This window comes from Taudactylus pleione, unplaced genomic scaffold (assembly GCF_031769625.1).
Source record: "Taudactylus pleione unplaced genomic scaffold, aTauple2 ptg001017l, whole genome shotgun sequence".
NCBI lineage: Eukaryota > Metazoa > Chordata > Amphibia > Anura > Myobatrachidae > Taudactylus > Taudactylus pleione.
This window is the reverse complement of record NW_028285418.1, coordinates 274,885-301,856: the sequence shown is the minus strand read 5'-3', so window position 1 is coordinate 301,856 and position 26,972 is coordinate 274,885. Positions and strand designations below refer to the sequence as shown.

Sequence of the window (26,972 nt, the reverse complement as noted above, 5' to 3'; positions counted from 1 at the left end):
CTGCGTTAAGTACTATTGGGCGCCCGAATGGAGAAACAATTGAATTACTCCGTCTGGCACCTATTCGTATTGATGGCCTCCAGGGGGGCGCGAGGAACATTTGAATTGCCCCCAGTCTGTTTAGCTATTGTGTCATGATAATAGAACCATCCTCTCTACTTAGGGGTCCCATCATTGCAAACCAGAAGAAAAGGCACCTAGGAAAATAATAATTTATGTGACAGATGGAAAAAAAAACAAACAACCAGGACAGTCCCTTGGGATACTAGGACACGAATGGAGGGTAGTCCAGCAAATGCATGAACCAGTGTAATTGCTCACAGTGAATGTTGCAGAGATCTGATGATATATTCTGTAAGGTGACCATAACCAGGGAGGAAAATCTTCCCCTTTATAAATGATCCATCAAGATCTGGTAGTAAGTCAGAAGGATACATGTGTTGATTGGAAAGGTTGTAAAAATATGAGTATCTTTGCCTGTAATTTCCACTGGTGATTTCCATTCATTTGTTTTGGCTGAAAGCCACAGTAACGGCAACCAATATATTCTTTGTTCATATACTGAAGTTTGCAAGTCAAAAGGTTAATGAAACATAACTTCCAGCTGAGTAGTGCCAGTCGCCTCTCAAGTTGTCTAACTTTCTTTTGCAACATGACCACGAAAACTAAGCCGGTTTCTCTTTTGTGTAGCGGATTGTCCTTTTCAAGGTTCATTTGGATTTCGCACCACTGAACGTCAACTCTCAGCCTTCCGTGGAGTGGGGAAACCCGAAGCGACATGGCGAGCAGGGGAAGTACAAGAACCAACGGAGTGGGCCAGACGAAAATCTGCCAGTTCAAACTGGTGCTGCTGGGGGACATGGCAGTCGGCAAGTCCAGCCTGGTGCTACGGTTCGTCAAGGGCCAGTTTGATGAGTTTCAGGAGACCACTATAGGAGGTGAGACGATGTGAGCTGCCTAATGCTGCGTGCTATTCGTCAGAGATGAGCGTTTTCTCTATAATGGTAGGCGTCAAGGTTTAAGGTCCTCATTAGGGACTAGTTATTTTTTATTGAATTAAAGCTTTGTCCTACAGAAGTCTATAGAACTGCAACCATATATTTTTTTGTAGTGATGGTTGAAGCATCGCTATAATACTATTTCTGTTCTGTAATCTCTTTCATGTACGTGATATGGCTTTTATTTCCCAGTCTTTCCTTTTTCCTCCTATGTACTTTTGCTCTCCCAACAGGTTTCATTAGGTCATTCAGAGTCCTAATAACTAAAAAAAAAACAAAAAACAACAAAACATGAAAATGTAGCTTTGGGTGGCGTTCACAAAGTTTAAATTAAAATGCCAAGATCCACTGGGTCCTCCCGAAGAATCCACCAGTTCATCATCAATGCCCCTGCAGTGTGAAGAACCCGTTCGTGCTATTCAGGGGAGGGAGGAGGGGGGTGTGGATCAGCTATGGTCAGACTGGCACACAGCGGCACAGTAGAAATTCCCCACCCCCTCCTCTACTCAGGTACTAGACAGTGCATTACATATGGTTACTCTATTAGAGGGTCAGTAACCTGGTGGAGCAGGACCACTGATGAACATGAGTGTTTGGTTTGTTTCTATAGAAACTAATCCCAAGGTTTCACCCTCCTGACAATCCCAACTATTAGTTGGGGTCACAGATCTAGTGTTTTCTTGTGTGAGAATAACATTGAAAATATAGCATAAAGCAAACTAAGAATGTAGTTGTAAAAAAGTAGCCAACACTTAAGTCATCCCAGTGGTAACAACTTGAACTCTCTTTTGACAATAGCATGTATGTCCTCTCTAGTGGCTGGCCACGCCCTCCTGTAGTGGCTGGCCCCCGCCCCCTCCTGTAGTGGCTGGCCCCCGCTCCCTCCTGTAGTGGCTGGCCATGATGGAATTTTCAGGGCCAAATCAAATTTTTTGTAAAAAAGTGGTAACAACTTGAACTCTCTTTTGACAATAGCATGTATGTCCTCTCTAATGGCTGGTCACGCCCCCTTCTGTAGTGGCTGGTCACGCCCCCTTCTGTAGTGGCTGGTCACGCCCCCTTCTGTAGTGGCTGGTCACGCCCCCTTCTGTAGTGGCTGGTCACGCCCCCTCCTGTAGTGGCTGGCCACTCAGTCTGACCAAATCCCTATCATTGCATTATCCCGGTGGGCTCTACATGCCCCAGTCCCACACTGGGCTCATCAATGGCAAAGCAAATCTTTTTAGAGGCCCACCATTGAAGCAGTGTTGGACAGATGGAATTTTCAGGGCCAAATCGAACCGTAAATTTAGATATAACTTGGTGTACGTCACCCAAACCTAAATATACTCTTAAAGTTAAGCAAATGTTTAAGATACCCACAGGATTATATGCATTCCATGTGCTGGAAATCCAATACTGTATTTGAGAAATGTATATTCTCAGTGAAAACCAGCAACTATTATTAGTTTCTATGTGTTATAATGTTTTTAGTTTTTATTTCTACATAAACATTTGGGCTGAAAATAAACGGGGGCTACGGTCAGTTGCAGAGCTTCTCACCTTAGTGGTACTGAGGCTGGGTCAGTCGCAGAGCTTCTCATTTTAGTGGTACTGTGGTACTGAGGCTGGGTCAGTCGCAGAGCTTCTCACCTTAGTTGTACTGAGGCTGGGTCAGTCGCAGAGCTTCTCACCTTAGTGGTACTGTGGTACTGAGGTTGGGTCAGTCGCAGAGATTCTCACCTTAGTGGTACCGAGGCTGGGTCAGTCGCAGAGCTTCTCACCTTAGTGGTACTGAGGCTGGGTCAGTCGCAGAGCTTCTCATTTTAGTGGTACTGTGGTACTGAGGCTGGGTCAGTCGCAGAGCTTCTCACCTTAGTTGTACTGAGGCTGGGTCAGTCGCAGAGCTTCTCACCTTAGTGGTACTGTGGTACTGAGGTTGGGTCAGTCGCAGAGATTCTCACCTTAGTGGTACCGAGGCTGGGTCAGTCGCAGAGCTTCTCACCTTAGTGGTACTGTGGCTGGGTCAGTCGCAGAGATTCTCACGCTAGTGGTACTGAGGCTGGGGGCTATCCTGCGGGAGGGAATTCCTGGTGGATTTAAATTTTTCATTAACAGCTTCATGTATCGCCTATATACTATGCAGCGTTTTACACAGAATATTTAATCATTGTCACCCAGCGGAGCCCACAGTCCCTATTCCCTACCAGACACATGCACCACACAAAAAGCCAGTGATGTCTTAAGGCTCTTGTTTGAACTCATGACCCTGAAACTGTGCGCCGTGCTGGCATTCTTAACATTGAAAATATATCATGGATGTGTAGAATTAGACACCTGAAGAGAATGTGTCCGTCTTTTCATGGGCTCATAGATGTTAGATCAAATATTAAAATATATAATTAGTGTTACAAAAAAAAAATTGGAGTGTGTGTAAAAGCACACAGGTTAGTAATAACACAACCACAGAACAGCAGAGTAGTAATAACACAACCACAGAACAGCAGAGTAGTACACTTCAGATTACTTATCTATATAATAAGCGAGAAAGCTTGTCTGTCTGTCCTTTATGCACGGCCAGAATTTTGGATCTAGCTCCGCCATATTTGGTATGGTGATGTAGTTTGACCAGGATTAGGTTATTGCTTAGGTTTGAACTACATAAAATGGGGACACTCTTAAGTGGAAATTGACAGTCTGCCAAAAACCTGTTTGAAAGCTACAAAAGTATCCTTTTATCCTCAGTCTGAGCAAGTGTCAAACTGGACTCAGTTCATATTAAATCCAGAGTAAAGGCCAGTATCCAATTAGCCGCCGCTAATTACCTCGGCTGGGGCTATCCAATTAGCCCTGATGCCGGCACTTATCGGGGATTTTGTTTAGCCTGCCTCAGGCAGGCGAAACCAAATCTGTGATGAGAGGCTGTTTTTCTCCCGATCGCGGCAGTGAAATTCATAGGTCCGCGACTTTTCGCGGATCTTATGTGTTTTTGTGAGAAAAGCAATGTTTTTGGACGTAAAAATCGGGGTTTAATTGGATAGCACGGAAAAACAATCTGAAAAAAAAGTTCTTTTGCGTACGAAAATTTTTCGCGGCTAACTGGATACCGACCTTAGTGCTTTTAAAGTGAACATATATATTAGTTAGCCCTCTGTTTTTTGCATGCAAGTGCGTAACTAGTACTTTGGGGATCACATACTTTAGAAAGATATTAAAAGCCCCCCTCCCCTCGAGTTAAAGAAAAACATACATTTGCCCCCACACAGAGTATGCCACCCAGAGCCCATTCAGGTTATGCCACGCAGTAGTAGTGCCCCTTATACATTATGCCACACAGTAATGCCCCTTACACTACACAGTAATGCCCCTTACACATTATACAACACAGTTTACAGATTATGCCACATAGTAGTAGTGCTCCATAGAACACATTATGTTAAATTTGTAAATAAACCTTTTAATATATTCCTTCCTATAAACCTCTAAGATTCACCTGCCTAGAACCTCTAAGACAAAACCCTGCCTAAAAACCTCTAAGACAAAACCCTGCCTAAAAACCTCTAAGACAAAACCCTGCCTATAAACCTCTAAGACAAAACCCTGCCTAAAAACCTCTAAGACAACGCTAATTGCGTACGCAGTATGACCGCAAATAAAGACAGGAGTGGAATCTTGTGGTTCCAACGCACAAGTATTATTCAGGTAAAAGTACAGTCAGTTACACGCAATCTATACATACATAATTTAGGCGTAAAAGGAAATAATACAGACCAAGTACGGTTATACATACGCTGCGCCTCTGGATCCAGAGATAGACTTCTCACTAGATATCCTCAGCTCACCCAAAATTCAGCATGAACTGCCAAACCAGTGTTTGGACACATGTATTTATTCCCCCCCAGACTGAAACAGGACAAAGGGGAAACTTCCTGCTGATCTCATTGGTTCCCAGAGGAGAAGCATATGTAACAACACATTTAACAGGTTGTTTTAAATAGACTTTCCCTGCCTCTAACAGCCGGGGTCTTTCTGGTAACGCCTCCTGTAACATTCCATCAACTAAAACATTTTGTTGCTTATAAGTTCTGCGATCCATAACTTGAGTTTGCATGATGCGATCTCTCCACCGATAACACCGGGATTCTGTAAAAGGCGTAGGCATCAGAACGAGATCAAACATACCTTGCTTATCATATATAATACCTTAGATATCAAAAACCTCTATTTCTTAGCATTTAAACTAACTTAACCAACTTGAATCATACATTTTGATGCTTATGGAACCTTATGTGCGAATATGTAGTGTGTGGGTATTTGGGGTTTGATATAAGGACGCTAGTTATTAATGGGTGAGATTTAAGTGCATAATCTCTCATACACGAAGTGAACCTCCAGCAGTGTGGATGGCTGAGGGTTGTAATTCGACATGCCCTCTGTCAGCAGGCCCCCACCTGCTGTGTTCAAAGGAAAGCAAAACCTCTTTTGTTCTCACAGACACTTGTGTGAAGTGCAAATGTATTATCACCTCAAACTATGGGATTAGGAGACATCTTGTCTAGTATTCAGGCAAATCCAATTGTGTAGATATTATATTACAATTGCCACAACTATACTTTATCTGCATCCCGGGATTCCCAATTTGTATGTAAAAATACCCATTGTCTCTCCTTATCTACTTAGAAAGCTGGTTTTTCCCGTTGCCCTTGGTGTTAACAAAAACATTGCCATCTGTTCTTAGTTAATGGGTTATAACTTGAATTAATGCTGACCACACAAAATGGTGTCTTGTGATCTCATTTCCAAAATGGCGTCGCTGCGATTACATTTTAAACTGAACTTGTCTCACTCAATTATTCAGCTTTGACAGTCCACCCTTTGATAGCAAACAACATGCTATCACAACCTAATTTGAATCTGTTTAGCCATGCATGAGAATATACCGTTCAATGTTATTATGGTATGACACAGTATGGTAATTTGAACCATTCAGATAATGCGTTTCCGGGAGAGACATAAAACTGCCCTTATACGCACACCGCGGATCCTTAAGGGATCATGGGAAAGATGTGGGGATGCACCTATCCTATAAGGAGAGCCTTGGAAGGGGTTGGGACTGCATTACCTAAGATGACTTAAAACAACATAAACTTATATCCATGCACGACCACTCAAACTCAGGCTACATTGTTATACACTACGTCATAACTCAGGATTGAATTACAGTTCTTCCTTATTATTGTTATTCACATTTTCACAACAATTTACTGTACTGAAATTGGACCGGCACTCCCCTGATTTGGTATAGCACTCCTCCTCCTGACTCCACTCCATCAGCTCCGCCATCAGCTCACATCTCCTTTATTGGTCCCCCATCACAGACACCGAGCATCCCCAAACAGATCATCATGACAAAAAAAAAATAAAACTCTGGGGAAAAAAAAAAAGAACTAGGATGACCACAGCAGACCACTCCATTGCTTGAAGCACTGATCTACACATTTCTTTAGCTCAGATATCTCACCGTCACCTTTTTAATCCTTCCGGCACAAGCTCGCAATCGACAGGTCCACGTTATCGGCCTCGTCTCTGCCTTGTATCTCCACCGGTTGGTTAACCTCCCTATAGTGAGCGGAATGGATCCACGTATCTTCCCTGGCCACCCTTTGAGGATGCTGTATCGTCAGATACGGACCTTTCCACCGATCAGTCAAACAACCTGAGCTACAAAAAAAATTTGGATCATAACAAATTCCTCCAGATTTGACATCATGACAGGTTGCATTAGACATGTTAGTTAATAACACTTCCAATTTCGGTTATTCTCATTCATCTTCGTGAGACCCTGCACAGTAACCTCATTATCAATTTTTCACATGAGGCTGCCTGTTTGGACAGTATAAAAAATATAAACAGTCATATAAGGCCTGGGAGAAGATACTGGGGTTACCTATGAACTCATGGGAAACTCGTGTTCCTGTATGGTGTTCTTCGCTTTGCAGTACTTACTTACGTGTCCCACTTGGTGACAGTTAAAACATAATTTTGAACGGGGTGGATGAAAAGATTGTTGTGGGATTTGAGCAAGAGGGAAAGGTGGTGGGTATGGGTAAGGATAGGGAGGGTGAGGATATTGCGGGGGATATGAGTATGGGACCTGTGGTTGTGTATGATATGTGGGGTAAGGATGCGTTTGCTGTGGTGTGGGATTGGTGAGGACGTGTAATTGTTCAGGTGCAGGTGTGTGTGTGTGGGTGCAGGTGTGTCGGTTGGCTGTGATGTTATTGTTATTCCTTCCAGAGCTTGTATACTGACAGCCATTAGTTTTTCGCTCTGGGTCTCTCTCTTTTTGGAGATGTTTTTATCATGTTCTATGGCAGACTCTATGAGGTTATCTATTGTAAGTCCCCTCCAGCCAGGTTGTGAGGTCTGAACCCGAATCTTTAAATCGTCTTTCAGACCGTCCATGAGTACCGTGACTATCATTCCCCTGTGGTGAGTGCTATCTTTAATATCTTCTATCCCAGTGTACTGGGTGATAGCCTGCAGAGCCCGGTCGCAATAATCTTCTGCAGTTTCACTCTCCTTTTGCTTAATTGTGAAGATTTTGTTCCAGTTAACTACTACTGGAAAATATAATATTACCTTGGTTTACATGGTCTGTTAAGGGAACGTCGCCATCCAATACACAGTCCGTGATAAATTTTGTCACGTCGGTATTGTGTGGCAGGCAGGCCCTTAACACTACACGCCAATCTTTATTAGTGGGCTCATGAGAACTACCTAAATTTCTCAAAAATCTTTGACATTTGGCTAGTTCCTTTTTGGGATTGGGGAAATCATTTATGATGGAATTCAGTTCTGCTCTTGTCCATGGACAATGCATTATTACTTCCCTCGTGGGCACTACACCGTTTGCATCTGCATTTCCATTCGGAACAGTTATTGTCCGAATGGGATGCAGACCGGCAGCGTTGCTACCTCTGACCTGATTACCTGGCTGGGGGTTTAATCTGCTGCTGCTACGTACGGTATTAACAACTTCCTCTATGGGTGCAGAGTGTGTTAACACTTCCCTTGCTGTTACCGATGGAGATGGCGGCACCACCCGTGATTGTGGTGATGCAGCATCTATCATTTGCACAGCATGGGAAATGGCAGACATTACAATAGGCTCATCATCCATATCATAAACACTTTCTTTATGGTTGCTTAAGAGAGGGTACAAGTTGCTTGTTACATTTTTATTGGTATTTTTGGTAACCGTACTTGCACCTCCATCCACATAAGGTGGGGGAGGTGAGCGTGAACTGCTGGCAATACTCTCCACGACGCTACTTTGTCGCATGTGCGCGCCAATTTGTGGCTCGCCCGTATTGCATCTCAGCGTCGTGGATGTAGTTTCTGGCAATGCGTTCGCAACGCTAGTTTGCGTCGTTTGCACATTTTTAAGCCAAGCATCCCCTTCATGCTGCCATATTTTTAAACATTCAAAATACTTAATCTTTTTCTCTCGGGATCTCACCATACTGATGTGATCCTGGACATTATCTAACACATTTTTATCAAAACTACCAAGTCTGGGAAACGGTCTAACACTCTTTCTCGTCATATTAAACCATATATCACAATACCTTATTGCATAAGTACCGTACTTAGTATGCATAATACGACGGGCTGATCCAATTGGAGCCTCCATTAGCAGCACATCATTGCTTAACATTTCTACCGTTTGCGTGGCTCCCATTTTGAGACAACTCCTACGCTTTTTCAATAAAAATTTAAACTGGTGAAAGACAATCAAGATACTTTCACTTACCTGTGAACGATTTAAGTCGGCGGCGTCCACACACGTGGATAAGATTTCGTAAGGCAACTTCCACACCTAGATAAGTTTTGAAACAGGCAACTTCCAGACCCGGATAAGCTTTAGTAAGGTAACTTCCAAACCTATGAGAGTTTATATGTCGGCCTCTCTCACGCACCTCTATACAACAAAGACAACATGTACACCTGCTACTGTGTTTAGAACGGTAAAGCTGCTTACCGAGCGACTAGGCTAACCCTTGCACCTAGCCCTTAAGGATCATACGATACCCTTAACTTTAGGGAATAAATGACCCCTATCAACAATACACACACTTTTTTCTCTGCGCAGAAAATAAACGTTTAACCCAGATATTGGTAGATAAGAAAAAAAAATGTAAACCTCAATGGCTTTGTTCAAACATGTGGCAGCAGAACCGGAAGTGCGTATACGCTATTGTGCAAACGGCCGCATACACAATTATGCGACTACCACACAACCGTATAATGACTTTTTAACTGCGTATGCAAAAATGCATTTTAGCCGCGTACGCAATACTGCGGCACCCCTCTAAACGTAAGGTTCTATCAACAAAGGAAAAATAAACTTTTTCCTTTCTTGTCCCTGGATTCTGATCAGCGCTTCCTCTACACAATAACCGGCAGTACGCTCTCAGCAACACTGTGGTAATGAGAGACTAATGCGTCTCTCAAAAGGCGCCTCCACCCTTTTGCTGAGAGAGGACTGACCGATTGTTATCGTGTATCAGATAGTGTGATAAACCTATGAGCCCCCACTGTTAAATTTGTAAATAAACCTTTTAATATATTCCTTCCTATAAACCTCTAAGATTCACCTGCCTAGAACCTCTAAGACAAAACCCTGCCTAAAAACCTCTAAGACAAAACCCTGCCTAAAAACCTCTAAGACAACGCTAATTGCGTACGCAGTATGACCGCAAATAAAGACAGGAGTGGAATCTTGTGGTTCCAACGCACAAGTATTATTCAGGTAAAAGTACAGTCAGTTACACGCAATCTATACATACATAATTTAGGCGTAAAAGGAAATAATACAGACCAAGTACGGTTATACATACGCTGCGCCTCTGGATCCAGAGATAGACTTCTCACTAGATATCCTCAGCTCACCCAAAATTCAGCATGAACTGCCAAACCAGCGTTCGGACACATGTATTTATTCCCCCCCAGACTGAAACAGGACAAAGGGGAAACTTCCTGCTGATCTCATTGGTTCCCAGAGGAGGAGCATATGTAACGACACATTTAACAGGTTGTTTCAAATAGACTTTCCCTGCCTCTAACAGCCGGGGTCTTTCTGGTAACGCCTCCTGTAACATTCCATCAACTAAAACATTTTGTTGCTTATAAGTTCTGCGATCCATAACTTGAGTTTGCATGATGCGATCTCTCCACCAATAACACCGGGATTCTGTAAAAAGCGTAGGCATCAGGACGAGATCAAACATACCTTGCTTATCATGTATAATACCTTAGATATCAAAAACCTCTATTTCTTAGCATTTAAACTAACTTAACCAACTTGAATCATACATTTTGATGCTTATGGAACCTTATGTGCGAATATGTAGTGTGTGGGTATTTGGGGTTTGATATAAGGACGCTAGTTATTAATGGGTGAGATTTAAGTGCATAATCTCTCATACACGAAGTGAACCTCCAGCAGTGTGGATGGCTGAGGGTTGTAATTCGACATGCCCTCTGTCAGCAGGCCCCCACCTGCTGTGTTCAAAGGAAAACAAAACCTCTTTTGTTCTCACAGACACTTGTGTGAAGTGCAAATGTATTATCACCTCAAACTATGGGATTAGGAGACATCTTGTCTAGTATTCAGGCAAATCCAATTGTGTAGATATTATATTACAATTGCCACAACTATACTTTATCTGCATCCCGGGATTCCCAATTTGTATGTAAAAATACCCATTGTCTCTCCTTATCTACTTAGAAAGCGGGTTTTTCCCGTTGCCCTTGGTGTTAACAAAAACATTGCCATCTGTTCTTAGTTAATGGGTTATAACTTGAATTAATGCTGACCACACAAAATGGTGTCTTGTGATCTCATTTCCAAAATGGCGTCGCTGCGATTAAATTTTAAACTGAACTTGTCTCACTCAATTATTCAGCTTTGACAATTATTTCACACAATACTAGTGGACCGGCCGCCACTGCTGAATGGCTGGCGGTCCGTGAGCTCTAATTGCCTCGCGACCAGTGGCACTGTATAAAAATGTAATTCTGTGGTGACGGCAAGTGGGGCCAGTATCTGGGGGCTGTATAAAAAATTAATTCTGTGGCATCAGCACTAAATAACCTGGTGCTGATTTCACTAGAGGGACCAGATCCTACAGACTTTGCTTATAAAAAAAACTGCAGAAGACTTGGGCCTCTAAGAAGAAGAGGAGAATTAATATATAAAACGTTTTCTCAAGTTTAAATCCTTATAAGCTCAGGAATTAAAACATTTTATTATTGCGAAGGCCCCCACCTGGCTACTTCTTGATGCCAACTGGCTGGAAAAATTTTCTGGGGAGAACACTGCAATGTAAATATATAAAGGCTACCGGTGTACTTCAGGGTCCTGTCTTCAACCCAGGCAATGCCGGGTATCCCAGCTAGTGTTTAATAATCCACCACCTCAACTTCTGTGCCCAGCTAGTTTGTCAAATCAGGTCCTGGGTGCAGGAGAGGGAACCTAAGCATTGAAGTTTGGTACGGCCAGTTCTTGTTTTTAAATACTTTATCAGAAATGAGATTCATTTTAGTATTTGCCAGACGACCAACGGGACAGACCCCCACCCAAACGTTTTTTTGTATTTTTTTTTTCTGTTCTGTATTGTCTACATTTTATCCTATAAGATCCGCTCTAGTATATAAGTAGAAGTCAGTCTATGACAGCACTGAGCTACATTATAGGATCTGTGCCATTGTACATTCACTCCAGCTGCTGTGCAACTACACATCCCAGCATACCCTAACAGCAAAACTGTGTCAGGGCATACTGGGATATGTAGTAACACTGCAGCTGTAGGGACGCAGGTTGCCTACTCCTAATGTACATTATGAATATTTTCTTTAATGCATACATTTTGCTTTTAGAAAGCAAATAGTTTAAAGTGAATGATCTCTGCTGACTTTGTCCTGTCTCCCCAGCTGCCTTTCTCGCTCAGTCTGTGTGCCTGGATGATACCACGGTGAAGTTTGAAATCTGGGACACTGCGGGACAGGAAAGATATCACAGCCTCGCCCCCATGTACTACAGAGGAGCTCAGGCGGCCATTGTGGTGTTTGACATCACCAAACCGGTGAGAATGTGCTGCATCCTGAAGCTTTCTTCTAATCTCGCCCCCCCATCCCCAGGCATTGGCGGCCCTCAGTGAAGTTCTGCATGTAAACTAATCATTTTTGTGTATAGAACTAACTGCTTGGGCGCAACGTATCTTGTCCAGACAACTACATTCCAAACTGGTGCTTTCAGCTTCGCTAACCGCAAAATTATCCCTGATATGTAGTCTGGAGGATAAGCGGTTGGGGCTTTGCTAGCGGACCCCTAAAGTTTTATTAGTATAGATGAGATGGGCTTTCGTATAAAAGGAAAAAAAAATTCAATTCACTTGGAGTTCTCATTTAGGGCCATATTCAATTAGGGAGCGAAAAGTCGATGACGTCACTTTCGCCTATTTCAATTATTCCCATATTCAGTTACATTGGCTTTTCGCCGGTGCGAAAAAGTCAATGTAAAAAAAACGGGGATAAGTTTTCACCAGCCTTTTACTGGCGAAAAAAAGTGCAGAATTGGGGTTTAGAGGTGCAGGCTTTAAAAAAATAGCCAGCACCCCTGGGAATGTCCTCTAAAAAAAAGATCTGTGTCAGAAAAAAAAATAAATCTGGACACCCCAAAAAATGACCTTTTTAAATTTGGGGTGAAAAAAAATAAAAACTTATAAAAAAGCCAAATTAAATCCAGAGGGGTTCCCTTATATGCGGGAGGTGTTTTCTTCATTGCCGAAGTAGCGGCAGGTGCATTTTTTGAAGAATTTTGTAAAATCATTTTAGGGACTTTAAAATATGCTTACCCCCATTTTCATGTACCCCAAATTTTATTAAACCAGTTTAAAAAAAAAATAAAAAAAATTAAGTGCTATTCTTCACCACTTCTTCAATAGCCGCATTTATGCACCTGCCGCAGCTATTACAATCCCGACTTCCTTCAGCAGGCTAAATGGGGGTACCCATAGTGAACCCACATTGTCTGGACATCTTTAGGGGGGTACCCAGGGGCATTTCCCATAAATTCCAGAATTTTTTCTGATACTTGCCTTTCCACCGGCTCCCGTTTTCGCTGCTACCTAATTGAATACGGGGATAAAGCGGGCACGTGCCCGATACTTTATCCCCGGAAAAACGCCGATGTGGATTTGGTCAGTGGTAGGAGTTTGCTAGGTCTGCGGTAGGGGACTTATCATATTGAAAAAAATATAATTTCAACTGGAATTACCATTTAAAGGACTGCACTTATTAAATTTAAAATGTTCCCTAACCGTCCTGTTTTATTAATCTGCCATATTGTTCCTGTCCATGCGGAGAGGGGCGCTGCGTCTGGCGTCTGTACACCCCTCTCCCACCTCTCAATTACCAGATGCAGTGAGTTTATATTTAATTTAGATACAGATACATAAAATATATTCATTTCAAGGATAAGGGAACAAGTGTCAATGGAGTATGAAGCTCTGGGAAGTGATAAAGTGCAGAGTGATAAACGACCAACCAATCAGCTCCCAACTGTCATGTCACAGGCTGTGTTTGAAAAATGACAGTTGGGAGCTGATTGGTTGGTCGTTTATCACTCTCCACTTTATCACTTCCCAGAGCTTCATACATCTGCCCCCATAAGAGTAGCAGGGTGTAGTATATTTTGTTGACATTCATAATGTCGACATGGCCGTACTGTTTCCCTTTACCACGTTGACATTCGTCATGTCGACACTAATGTATTGTCGACATGATTAGAATTTCAACAAAAGGTTCCTGGTGGTCTAGTGCTGACTTAACGGGTCCAGCTGTGTCTTTATCGTTAGCTGATGAATAAAAACAGTGATACGGTATCATCCCGTTCTTGAAACGAATGACATCCGATTAAGCAGCTCACTAAGGAATGGGATATTGGTACTCATTATAGCAGGTAACACGCTACCAGCAGCTCGAATACAAGACACTAATAGCGTCACAAATACACCCTATAATTTATCTACTAACCAGTAACATACTGCTACTTAATCTGACGCTACTCATTCAAAGAAAGGTTACTGGTTATCGCTTATATTATGTGGTTACATTACAAGCTGCTCACTAGAGAATCGTAATACAGTCACGTACCGTACATTAGCACAAACTCTCATTTTCACTGCTATAAGCGCGGCTGGTCATTCTCGCTACTTCACTTCTATTCCCTGTACATCTGGACCACAGCTCTCGCTGCCGGACTTTAATCCATGTTGTTCACCATTTCTGACCACTTACATTACTAGACGCATGGGATGTAACTAGACAGTAGGGGCGGTTCAAGAGAGGGGGGCATGTGTGCACAGAACTCTGTAAATGTGGCGCCCCCGCGCCATGTTCCCGATGATATCTGCGGCGCCGACTGAAGTATTGCGGATGGGCGTAGGGTGCGCGGTGGAGGTCCCATTGGACTCGGGCCCATGTGCATTTTCAAATGTCACTTCACAATATAATACCGTCCAATGCTGAAATGAATTAATCTGTGGATAAAAGTCAAATTATACCCAATGTTTGGTCCAATAATGTCACTTGTGTCTGACTTCTTAGATAGGGATTGCTCCTTCTGTTACTCCTATGCTGCACCTCTGGTCCCTCAGATCTGTCAGTGGCACCTGCTGTTATTCCTCCTCCCGGGATCTGTATTTCTGAGGCTATTTCTCAGCTCGAGGCAGCTGCTGTAATTCCATCACGGGCCTGGGACAGACGATAGACGTCATCCTTTCTTTATTCTCCCATCTTCCTGCAACTCTATGTGAGCGCTGACGCACCAAAAACACTAAATGCCCACTGTAACTCCCAGACAAAGCTCCGACCGCTGACCTAGAGGAGGAGTATCTGGTGGCTTTTTACCTGTGATGCTTCTGGTAGCCGCTCCTCCAGCTCAGTGTTACAATGGGAATGAGGCAACGCGGCCAAGATATCACAGCCGAGCGCCACACCCTCAGTACCGGGAGAAACAGCCACCCCCGCCTCCTGGCTTTAGGGTCGCAACTGAAGATTATGTAATGTGGCTCTTGGAATGGCCACAGCACTAATAAGGAGAATAATGACTCCCAGCCAATGCGGCAGAGCTCGCTCGTGTCTCCCTAACAGTCTGGATGTGTCTCAAGAATTTGTTTTATCCGATTTAATATCTTTCAAGTACACAATAGGCATAATATAGAAATGATATTTTAATAGAAAATAAATATTTGATCATGATTTGTCTTGGATTTTTTTAAATGTATGTATACTGTTAGCTAATTATACCGTTTAGAATGGTATTTTAATATTAATGTGCAGCAAAACAAATGATGCGTCTCTGCAAGTCATAGGTCTCAAATCTACAACATTGGGAAAGGCCTGTAATAGACTCATTTACTAAAAAAACCTCTTCGATTATATCTGGGCAATTGCATACACCCCATGGGCTACCTGCCAATACAATGCCTGAAGATAAAGCAAGTACTGAGAATATTTAATTTCTAATATAAATGAAGGAACAATAACATTACACTTTTTCTGCATTTATTGCGGTAAACTATTTTTAATGTCATTTCCGATATCTCAACTTTGCTTAATAAATTTGACGCCAGTTCCGATATCATTGTGCTGAACCTCATACAGGAAACATTTGACCGGGCGAAGGCATGGGTGAAGGAGTTACAGCGGCAAGCCAGCCCGAACATCGTCATCGCTCTGGCAGGCAATAAGTCAGATCTAGCAGAGAAGAGGATGGTGGAATTTGAGGTGAGTTTTACCAAATCTCTGCTGGTGATGTGTGTGAAATAGCCAACACGGGCAGGTGTCCCGGGTAAGTCTAGCGTACAGGTATGGGATTATCTTCTATAGCAACCCGTTATCCAGAAAGGAAATTCCTGCTGCTTCCCAAGTAAGGGCCGTATTCAAAAAGCGGCGAAAACTGAGGTTTTTTTCACCATAGGCGAAAACGGACTTTTTTTCGAATAAAAAAAAGGGATATTTTCGCCAAAGAACAGGTGAAAACGCAATTGGCGAAAAAAGTTTTCTCCATCCCAGACCAGGTGGGAAAAAAATGCAAAATCCCTATTTTGGGCTAAAACGTGGGGATTTCTTTCAGAACCCTTTGGACATACCCCACTAATGAAAAATTACTCCAAAAAAAATGTAGTAAGCTGCGCACTTTGGCAAAAAAACGACCGTGCCATTTTTTGTGAACAAAAATAAATACCGTTGAAAATGATAGGAAACAATTTTTTTCCAGGAAATGACTGTTCCATGTAAATTGAGGGTACGTTAAAATGGGTGCAAGTATATTTTCGTGTCGTACAAACACAATTTTAAAAACCGTAGTAAACCGCCTGCTGCGACCGTGTGTGATTTTTAAAATACTTGACACATCCATACCATCCCCCAAAAAATCAGACCCAATACATTAAAACCATTTTCAACGTTTTTCTTTTAAACCAAAATTTGCGCGGTCGTTTTTCGCCAAACTGCGCAACTCACAAATTTTTTTGGGACTCATTTATCATCAGGGGGGTGTCCAAAGGGTTCTGAAAGAAATCCCCACATTTTTAGCCAAAAATAGGGATTTTGCATTTTTTTTCGTCTGGTCTGGAATGGAGAAAACTTCTCTCCAGTTTTTTTTTGCCAATTGCGTTTTCGCCCGTTTTTTGGCGAAAATATCGCCCTTTTTTTGTCGAAAAATGGACGTTTTCGCCTATGGTGAAAACAAGGGCCGTTTTTGCCGCTAATTGACTACGGCCCATAAATGTCAATCGCACAAACATGAACTCTGCATTCTCTTCTATAGTTACTGTGAGGAGCACTGCTAGGAAATATAGCATGTTTTGCATTTAATATTAGTGCCCCTTTAAATTTTAAGGTCAAACCCGCCGAGAAGAGGAGGCTACAAAAGCGGACGCTTTGTAAATGTACTTTTTTTTTTTTTCTACTCTGGAAAAACCTAAAATATTAAGCATTCTAAATAATAAATACCATACCAGTACACGGTTATCTAGCATATTAGGACCCCTTGGGAAAACAAGGGTCAAGCCATGAAATTAAAACCGTACAACCAATAAATGTATTTTATTTAAAAAAGGTAAGAAAACCTTTTATAATTGTAACTAACTAGTAGTTGTATACACAGCGTCTGTGTAGTTTTTGGTTTCCCTGATAAATGGGTGGAGGTCACAAGATTATCTGCGATAATAAAGTTATAATGTAATACCTCTGCTGGATGAACACAATGTATCTATAGTCTTAGTAACCTGTAACGATTATTCTCAGGAAGCCCAGTCATACGCAGAAGACACAGGACTCTTATTCATGGAGACTTCAGCCAAGACTGCAATGAACGTGAATGAGCTGTTCCTAGCAATCGGTACGTTACACGCGTTCCTTTACCAGGCAGATTGTCACAGTATATATTTACAGACGGGGGAAAGCTCACAGCAAGAGAGATACTTTACACGACTACTGTACCTAACCCGTATGAATGAGCTTTGCTCCATGTAGAAGGACAGTACAACCTATGAGCTACTGACACTTTTTCGGCGGCTAGCATACAATACAAACCCTTTCCTGGCGGCTAGCATACAATACAAACCCTTTCCTGGCGGCTAGCATACAATACAAACCCTTTCCTGGCGGCTAGCATACAATACAAACCCTTTCCTGGCGGCTAGCATACAATACAAACCCTTTCCTGGCGGCTAGCATACAATACAAACCCTTTCCTGGCGGCGAGCATACAATACAAACAAAACCTTTCCTGGCGGCTAGCATACAATACAAACCCTTTCCTGGCGGCTAGCATACAATACAAACCCTTTCCTGGCGGCTAGCATACATCACAGACACCAACACCTGAGCTTGTGATGTGCCAGAAGAGAGAGCAGCACATACTCCCTGTACGGTATGCAGTCAGGATGCCGGCGGTCTAAATCCTGACCGTCGGCATCCCGACTGTCTAATTCCGGCAAGGGTCTAATGACAGGCGTCGAAATTCCGACGCCTGTCATTTTATCTACGCCGGGAGCCAGGCATCCCGATCAAAGGTAAGCCGGGCGTGGACAGCCGGGGGGGATGGGGGAGGGTTAGGTTAGGGGCTCCCAGAGGGGGACTTAGGGTTAGGCAGCCCCCCAGGAGGTGTGGGTTAGGCCAGGGGAACCACCCCGGGAGACTTAGGTTTAGGCAACGGGGAAGGGGGGGTTCGGTTTAGGCACTTAGGGTGAGGCACTTGATGGAAGGGGGGGGGGGTTAAGGTTAGGTACCCCTAAGGGAGGGTTAGGGCGGTAAATCATACTGATCCCCTCTGTACACACACAGGGCATTGGTAAAGCATGTCACCATCCCAGGGGGAAAAAATAGACACATGACATTGTCAAGCAAATCTGGGTACACACAATGTATGATGTGCACCCGGCCGATGGTGCGCTCATATGTAGCGATATATATCGCGTGCTCCGTAAACGCTGCACGATCCATACGATATATTGTTCCAGTCTGCGTCAGAATATATTTCGACGCGGAGCGCAACAATATAATGATGTATTCCTGCGATGTTGAACTGCTGTTTTACAAATACTCACATTCAGCATTTCCCCTACTCTCAGCGATTGCATGTACTGTATATGTTCATCTAATCTTCCTTCCTGCATTAACAGACTTTGTTGTTCCTTATGGTCTCCAAGAATTATGAAGGGAAGCTAGTCCTTAATTTAGCTAGGTGCAGCTTGGACAGCCCTCGGTGCATCTAATTGCCCCTCGTCCAGGAGGGGTGGGTAGAAAGTTCTCGAGCATCTCTAGATGCCCAGGTTTGCTGGGGAGGTGTAACTACACCCCCCAAGAGGAAGCAGCAATACTTTTTTTCAGATGACACCCGAAGATACACCATGGAATGTCCCATCAGTGTCTAGGACAGGGGTATGTAATCTGTAGCCCTCCAGCTGCTGTGGACCTACAGTACCTTGCAAAAGTATTCACACCCCTTTGCATTTTTTTATGTATTGTTGCCTCACAACCTGGAATTAAAATGGATTGTGTGAAGGTGTGCATCATTTCATTCACAGAACATGCCTACAACTGTGAAGTTGTGATTTCTTTATATTGTGAATCAAACAACACTTAGGACAACATAACAGAACACTTCAGCGTGCATAACTATTCACCCCCTTAAAGTCAGTACTTTGTCGAGCCACCTTTAGTGGCAATTACAGCTGCAAGTTGCTTTGGATAAGTCTCTTTGAGATTGCCACATCTTGCCCCTGGGATTTTTGCGCATTCCTCAAGGCAAAACTGCTCCAGCTCCTTCATGTTGGATGGTTTCCGCTTGTGAACAGCAATCTTCAAGTCTGACCACAGATTCTCAATTGGATTGAGATGTTAGCTTTGACTAGGCCATTCCAACACATTTAAATGTTTCCCCTTAAACCACTCGAGTGTTGCTTTAGCAGGATGCTTCGGGTCATTGTCCTGCTGGAAGGTGAACCTCCATCCCAGTCTCAAATCACAGGCAGACTGAAACAGGTTTTGCTCAAGAATATCCCTGTATTTAGCACCATCCATCTTTCCCTCGACTCGAATCAGTTTCCCAGTCCCTGCTGTTGAAAAACATCCCCAAAGCATGATGCTGCCACCACCATGTTTCACTGTGGGGATGGTGTTCTTGGGGTGATGGGATGTGTTGGGTTTGCGCCAGACATAGCGTTTTCCTTGGTGGCCAAAAAGTTACATTTTAGTCTCATCTGACCAGGGTACCTTCCTCCATACATTTGGGGAGTCGCCCACATGCCTTTTGGCAAACTGAAATCGTGTCTTCTTATTTTTATCACTAAGTAATGTCTTTTTTCTGACCACTCTTCCATAAAGCCCAGCTCTATGGAGTGTACGGCTTATTGTGGTCACATGCACAGATACACCAGTCTCTGCTGTGGAACTCTGCAGTTCCTTCAGGGTTACCTTTGGTCTCTGTCCTGCCTCTCTGATTAATGCCCTCCTTGCCCGGTCTGTGAGTTTTGGTGTGCGGCCCTCTCTTGGCAGGTTTGTTGTGGTACCATGTTCTTTCCATTTGATGATGATGGATTTGATGGTGCTTCGGGGGATCATCAAAGATTTGGATATTTTTTTATAACCCAACCCAGAAAAGTACTTCTCAACATCTTTGTCCCTGACTTGTTTGGAGAGTTCTTTGGTCTTCATGGTGTGATGCCTCTTGCTTAGTGGTGTTGCAGCCTCTGGGGCCTTTCAGAAAAGGTGTGTTTATACTGACAGATCATGTGACACTTAGATTTCACACAGGTGGACTTCATTTCACTAATTATGTGACTTCTGAAGGTAATTGGTTGCACCAGAACTTTTGAGGGGCTTCATAGCAAAGGGGGTGTTTACATATGCACATGCCAATTTTCAGAATTTAATTTATAAAGATTCTTTTTTATATATATATATATATATATTTTTCTACTTCAGGGTCCATAGGGGGTCCACAGGGTTGACCTTGGGGTATAGGTTGGGAACCAAATCCGGGCACCACGCAGGTAAAGCTTTTAGCTCCCAGGATGCACTTGGGTCCACTCTCCCTATAACCCCACCCCCCAGCCAGAGGCACCTCAGTTTAAGTTGGTGCCCGGCCGGAGTCGGGTCACCGTTACTGCAGGGGGGCTGCTTAGCAGCCCCTAAGCTTAAAAGAGTTTTATTTTATTATTTTTTACTACTCTTCAGAGCGTCTGAGCTGCCGCTCCTACACCCCGCCGGCGCTGCGACGCCAGTACAGATCTGGGGATCGCAGCGGGACCCCAGAGTCTGTACTAGCCGGGCTCTGGAGGAATCCCTGGGCTGCTGCCGGATCGACGGGGACAGGTAAGTCGCGTGGTCACCGCTTGCGGTGATCCACGTGTGAATATGCAGCCTTATGCCATTTTGGGTGAGTGTACACAGCGCTATAGCCTTCCCAGACACTGAATCTGGGCAGTTGAATGTAGCGACATTGTGCAGTATATTATATGTCATGCTTATGTATGTATATATATTTTTCTGCATTGTATGTGACTTATGCTAGTGCTGACTGACTGCTTTTTCTCTCACCTGTCAGTGTATATCTATCCCTTTTCTTTATCTGCCCTAATACAGGTGTACCTGGGGTGGTTCTGAGACCTCACATATATATACTTGTTAATATCTGTGAGGTTTGTCACATACTGTTGCGTGCTGCACATTGCCATATTTTAGATGGAACTGTGAGTTGCATACGCTGATAATGGGTCCCTGCAGCTAATCTTAGCGTCAGTCAGGACCGGTATGGCGCTGCTTAATATTTCCGTCAAGATAGTCAGATATATCTGACCAGGAGATTGCACACGATACTGCACCCATTATTGCTATCCTGCAAGTCATAGCCTGCAGGAATTAGTGCGGAGGATTTTAACTCAGAAAGGTTTATGTATGCGGCACCATCTGGTGCGGGGCCCCTTGCACGACCCCCTTAAAGGGCGGTTTATTTCTCAGGATCCTCTCCTTTGAGGATCGCCGGGTGGGCCCCATTGTCGTCACTCGCTTGGAGTTACTTCACCATACTGCCCTTTTGAACTCGGGGTATCTCGCAATTTCTTGCAATTTACCCCTGTGCAACAGACTGTCGTTCCCCGCCGGGGTTTTTCACAGTACATGAATTACCTCCGATACCACATCGGTCTGTCATTCCCCTTGCAGGGATTACCACAACGGCCACCCTGGGGGATGTCGTTTTATACGAAATACTAATTGGCGTGATATACGCCTTGTGGTTACTGCCCAGTGGCTCTGCCGTGAACTGGATGGTATATTCGGCTCTTTCCCTCTCACATGGGGGGAGCCGATTTCAAGTATTATTATCCCTGCTTTGGGGCTGGTAGCCAGGTTCATTCTGGATATAGAGAATGTCGATCCTGCACCTGTATCATACATCTCCCGTTTTCTGCCCAGCGGGTGGATCTCATAGCGGGAGTCTGGCTGTCGCCAGATACGAGGAGTCACAAAGGCCTCCTGTTTCCCATTCCCTGAGGGTCCTCACAAGTAATGGAAATCCCCTTCTGGGATGGATTTGTATGTTAATCATCGGGTTACAGGCATTAATACGCCTCCCATCCCGGCCTGGACGGATTTTACGGATCCGTAGGTGGTAACTTTGCCTGAAATCAATGTACTCGTTTTCAGGGCCTGTTGCCCGTCCTACCATGGCCATCGCATGGTGATGCTTTTGTGACGTTTTTCCCCTCCAACACGTCTAAGTTTCAAATATCTTTTGCCGCTCACATAAAATATGCAGTGGTCATATGTGGGATTACCTCATGGGATGCCGGTCTTCTAACTTTCAGGGTTTCGGCGGCGTCTGTATCCGCCGCAGTACCCTATGGCTGCGTTATGGGAAAGCAGAGGTGCAGACTCCTTCCATGGGGAAGATCTTGTTTGGTCCTGACCTTGACAAGATCGTTGCATCATTGGCAGTATCACTAATGGGGAGATACCGTCTTTAGCTACTCCCACTACATTCGGACTAACTCTGTTAAGTCTTTTTGTCCTCAGGGTCAGCCTAAAGGCCTGTTTTTTCCTAGGCTGTCGGCCTCCATGGGGGCCACCATATCCAGTACCGAGCAGTCCTGGACTTCCGGACGACCCTGTTTCTACACCTGAGGATATACCCTCAGCCTGACGGGACAGGTCTACATCTGGGGAATTTCCAGAGTGAGGTACTGATTCTCAACGGCCTCTCATTGCTCAGGCAGCCTCCTCACAGGCATTGTTACACGGGCCCTTCTTCAGACCTGATCAGGGCCTTACAATCCCAGAAAGCTATACAGTCTTTGTGGTAAGCAGAGCTATTTCGGCCAACCTCACTATCTCAGTGAGGGACTGGTTGTTCTACTTTCTTTCTGGGGCAGTGACCGACTGGTCCTCATTTGCCTATACTCTGTCTCAAATCCCTGAATCAGATTCCAACGGTGCCTGGACTCAGGTGGGATCGTCCATGCTCCATCATCCGACGTTTGGAACCTGGGGATTTTATGGTATATCTGAGTATTCAGGATACGTACCTACGGGTACGTACAGAGCCCTCTCATCAGCATGGGTTCAGGTTTGCTGTGCCACAGCAACACTTGTAAGTTTCGGGCTCTGCCTTTTGGGACTGTCCTCAACTCCACCGGGGTTTACCAGCCTTATGGATTTTCTGACAGTTCACCTGTTCAGGGTATCCGAATGCTCCTTTCTCTGGACGGTCTCCTGCTTTTAGCAGGATCACCAAGGTACTTTACCGCCAGGTCAGGATAACCGTGGCTTCTTCTCGGCACAGATAATTAGTCAACTGAGAAAAAGTCCTCCCTGCATCCCTCACAGGGTTTTCTTCATCTGGGAGCACTGCTGGATTCTCAGACTCTGAGAATTTTTCTGGCGTAAGACAAGATCTCCACTCTTCAACTTGGAGTGTGCGGATATCTACGCAGTCGACATATGTCATTACTCTTTTTGTGATGCGCGGTCTACCAGAGTGTCTACCTTTTGGTAGGGTGGAATGTGCTCAGTTCCATTCCAGGCCTTGCCATAATTGACTCCCCTCCAGATGGATCGAGTTTTTCCCATCGGATCGCTGTTCGAACGATGATACTTTCTCCGGAGGCGAGTTGGTCTCTGTCCGGGTGGCTATGGCCATCTCGTCCGGGGTGTTCTTTGCTACAGACAGTGTCTGGTCCGCATTCGTTTCGGGGCAGTTGGACGTCTGTCGTTTCTGCCCTGCCACTTAACTTGTTGATACTTTAGGCTGTCTTGGACCTTCACTCTGGCCTAACCCATATGTCACGGTAAACCTGAATAGGTTCAGTCCGACAGTGTCACAACAGTGACTTCCATCTAGGCAACACTGGTAGTTGGGTGGCAATGTCAGGTATGTCATCCATTCTGACATAGTCCAAGGGTCTTCTCCTGGCCAACTCTGCAGTGTTTATTCCCGGAGCTCTCCATTGGGAAGCGGGCTTCCTCAGCCATCGCGACGTGCATCCCGGGGACTAGTCTCTTCTCCAAGAGAGGTTTCAACTCCTGGTGAGCAGAGGGGGCCTCCCTGAGGGGATTGATCCTCATGGCCTTCTGACTTGATCACACATTACCGGTGTTACATTCCAGCTCTAGGAGTACTGAAGCGACCTTCAGTGACTCTTTGTCAGTGAAGTGGTCCTTCCACTTTGTGTACCTGTGTCCTCCGGTCTCCCTCGAGGTCTTCGGAAGTTTAATTTGAGACGGAGGGGCTTTCCTTCTGGGGGCTCCAGTTCGTCCCAGACATCACTGGTACTAAGATTTTCGGAGTCTCCTCATCGATACTCCGTTCCTACTGCTTCACTATCTGGACCTGTTGTCTCAGGGTCCTTGTTTTTCCCTGGACCTGGATCGTTTGTCTTTGACTGCGCCCCTACTGTGGTCCTAGGGCTTCCCTGGCTCTGTCTTCATTGAGATGTTTAGAGCAGATAGGCCAGACTTTGCTGGGATCTGCCACGGACTGTGGCATACATAATTCTTATGGTATCGTACCTGTCGATACGATCCTCCGGTGTCCAGGATTTCCAGATATTCTGGCATTCCTTCCGGCTGGCTTGGGTTTCACCCTTGGCCTGGCCTTCCTGACAGTGCGGATCTCTACACTGTCGGTATGGTTAAGATATGGAATTGCTCCGCTCTGGTATCCAGTTCATCCATTGGAGTGTTTTCTGGATTATGCCTCCACTTGTCCTCCCTAGGGACTCCTGGGGAGTTAGTAGTGGTTCTTTGTTCCCTCCGGGGACAGTCAATGGAACCGCTGGTTGTGATAGCCATTACATGGTGTATTGTTTAAGCTCTCTCTCAGGGTGTTTAAATCAACCAGGAGAGTGTCTGAATTGGGAGCGTTCTCATGTGGCTCCCTCTTCTGGAGGGCATCATGTCAGGGTGTGAGTTGCTCTCGCCCTGTATTTCTTCTTAGAGTGGTTTTTAGGTTCCATATTATTCTGGAACTTATGGTTCGGCCATTCAGTCCCCAGTCTTCTCGGCTGATGTGGCCTCATTGACTGTGGTCCGGCCTCTTTGGCTTTATATGATCCGTTCAAGTTCCTTATGGTAATCGGACTCCTTATTGGTGGTCTGCGGTTTCTGGTTTTCACAGGAAACGATGGCCGGCCTATAATGAAATGTTGGCTGGATGGCCTCGTATGTCTTCCTCAGGGGCCTACCCATGGGTAGGCATTTCTGTCGTTGAGGCTTGTTTTTTCTCGGGCCATGTAACCCTCGTGGGCGGCTCGTTGTGGCGCCTCGGCTGTTTTGCCTTACTAGGTGTCCACGTGGTCTTCTGTCCATACCTTTTTTAAGGTTCTAGGCATTGGTTTCCTTTGCCTCTCAGGATGCTTCCTTTTTGGCGACGGATTCTCCTCTCAGCACAGGAGCGTCCCCACCCTTGGTTGAACTGCTTTGGGACATCCCCAAGGTCAACCCTGTGGACCCCCTATGGACCCTGAAGTAGAAAACAAGAGATATGGTAAGAACTTACCTTTATCTCTGTTTCTACGAAGTCCATAGGGTCCACAGGGCGCCCACCCTGACGCACCTGGCTTCATATGGGCTGTGTTACTGGTCACCGGTTTCCCGTCTCCTTTTCTGTGAGTATGGTTCTAGAGTGTTCCAGTTTTCTCTCTCTTTTTCTCTCCTCCTCCGGCCTTTGGCTACTTACAAACTGAGGTGCCTCTGGCTGGGGGGTGGGGTTATAGGGAGAGTGGACCCAAGTGCATCCTGGGAGCTAAAAGCTTTAACTGCGTGGTGCCCGGATTTGGTTCCCAACCTATACCCCAAGGTCAACCCTGTGGACCCTATGGACTTCGTAGAAAGAGATACCAAAGGTAAGTTCTTACCATATCTCTTGTTTTCTCATTTCACTTCACCATATTAGACTATTTTGTGCAGATCCATCACATAAACTTCAGATAAAAAAAATTACAGGTTGTAACAAAAAAGGTAAAAAGCCAAGGGGGTGAATACTTTTGCAAGGAACTGTACACATTCCAGCATGCCATGCCACAGTTTTGCTGTTAGTGCGTGAAACAAATGGCAGGGCATGCTGGGATGTATAGTTCCACAGCACTTTCTTTCTTTTTCTTTTTTTTTAATCTCCTTTATAATGGCAGTAAACAGACCAAAAAAAGCCTTCTCAAAGAAAAGGCAAAATGTTACAAAAAATAAACAATAAAAGAAAACTGTATGAGCTAAAAATATTTGACACAAATATGAAATGATCAAAGGCGACAGAGTATACCGCGAGCACTAGCAAAACAAAAAGTCCTGTTAGAATAAAATTTTATCAAACCACCCATTTTTGTGTATAGTTCTATATATAAACATCAAAAATAGCAAGGGAGCACGGGTGGCGTGGGGGACAAAAACTATTCGCTATAGCTGTAATGGAGGGCACGGTAGACTGTTTCCAATGTAAAGCTACGAGGAGTCTGGCGGCATTGAAGATGTGTCCACGCAATTTGTTAGACGGCTAGGGAACCCCAGGAATGTGTGTACATAACAATACAAACAGGGGGTCCATAGGAGGCACCGAATTGACCAAACCACCCACCAAAGACAGAACTTCACTCCTGTATGTGGATATTCATTGGTCAATATTTTTAGATTACTCTGGGAAAACTTCTTAAGATGATGAAATGCTTTAAAAAAAAAAAAAATTTATATCCTATTATTATTTATTACTATTAGAAATAACGAACACGGTAGCAGGTTTTGTGGTCTAGTATAATCCAATAGAACAAACTGTTCTCATATCTATCATCCGTATTTTCGGGTATGTTAACACGAGTATATGGGAAAGATTTCTGGACTGCACACCCTGAATATATGTAATGGGAGGTG

General features: G+C 44.3%; 1 protein-coding gene across 2 annotated transcripts in view; it reads left to right on the top strand.

Annotated features, from left to right (window-relative positions):
• Positions 1-26,972, top strand: part of LOC148454274 (ras-related protein Rab-5B-like) — a 42,039-nt gene that overhangs the window by 12,701 nt on the left and 2,366 nt on the right. For both annotated transcript variants that reach the window (XM_088461109.1, XM_088461110.1), the window contains exons 2-5: positions 691-938; positions 11,976-12,127; positions 15,711-15,833; positions 17,358-17,451. In XM_088461109.1, coding sequence (XP_088317235.1) covers positions 779-938; positions 11,976-12,127; positions 15,711-15,833; positions 17,358-17,451 — 529 coding nt within the window. In that variant the 5' untranslated portion in view covers positions 691-778. The remainder of the gene's footprint in view (positions 1-690; positions 939-11,975; positions 12,128-15,710; positions 15,834-17,357; positions 17,452-26,972) is intronic.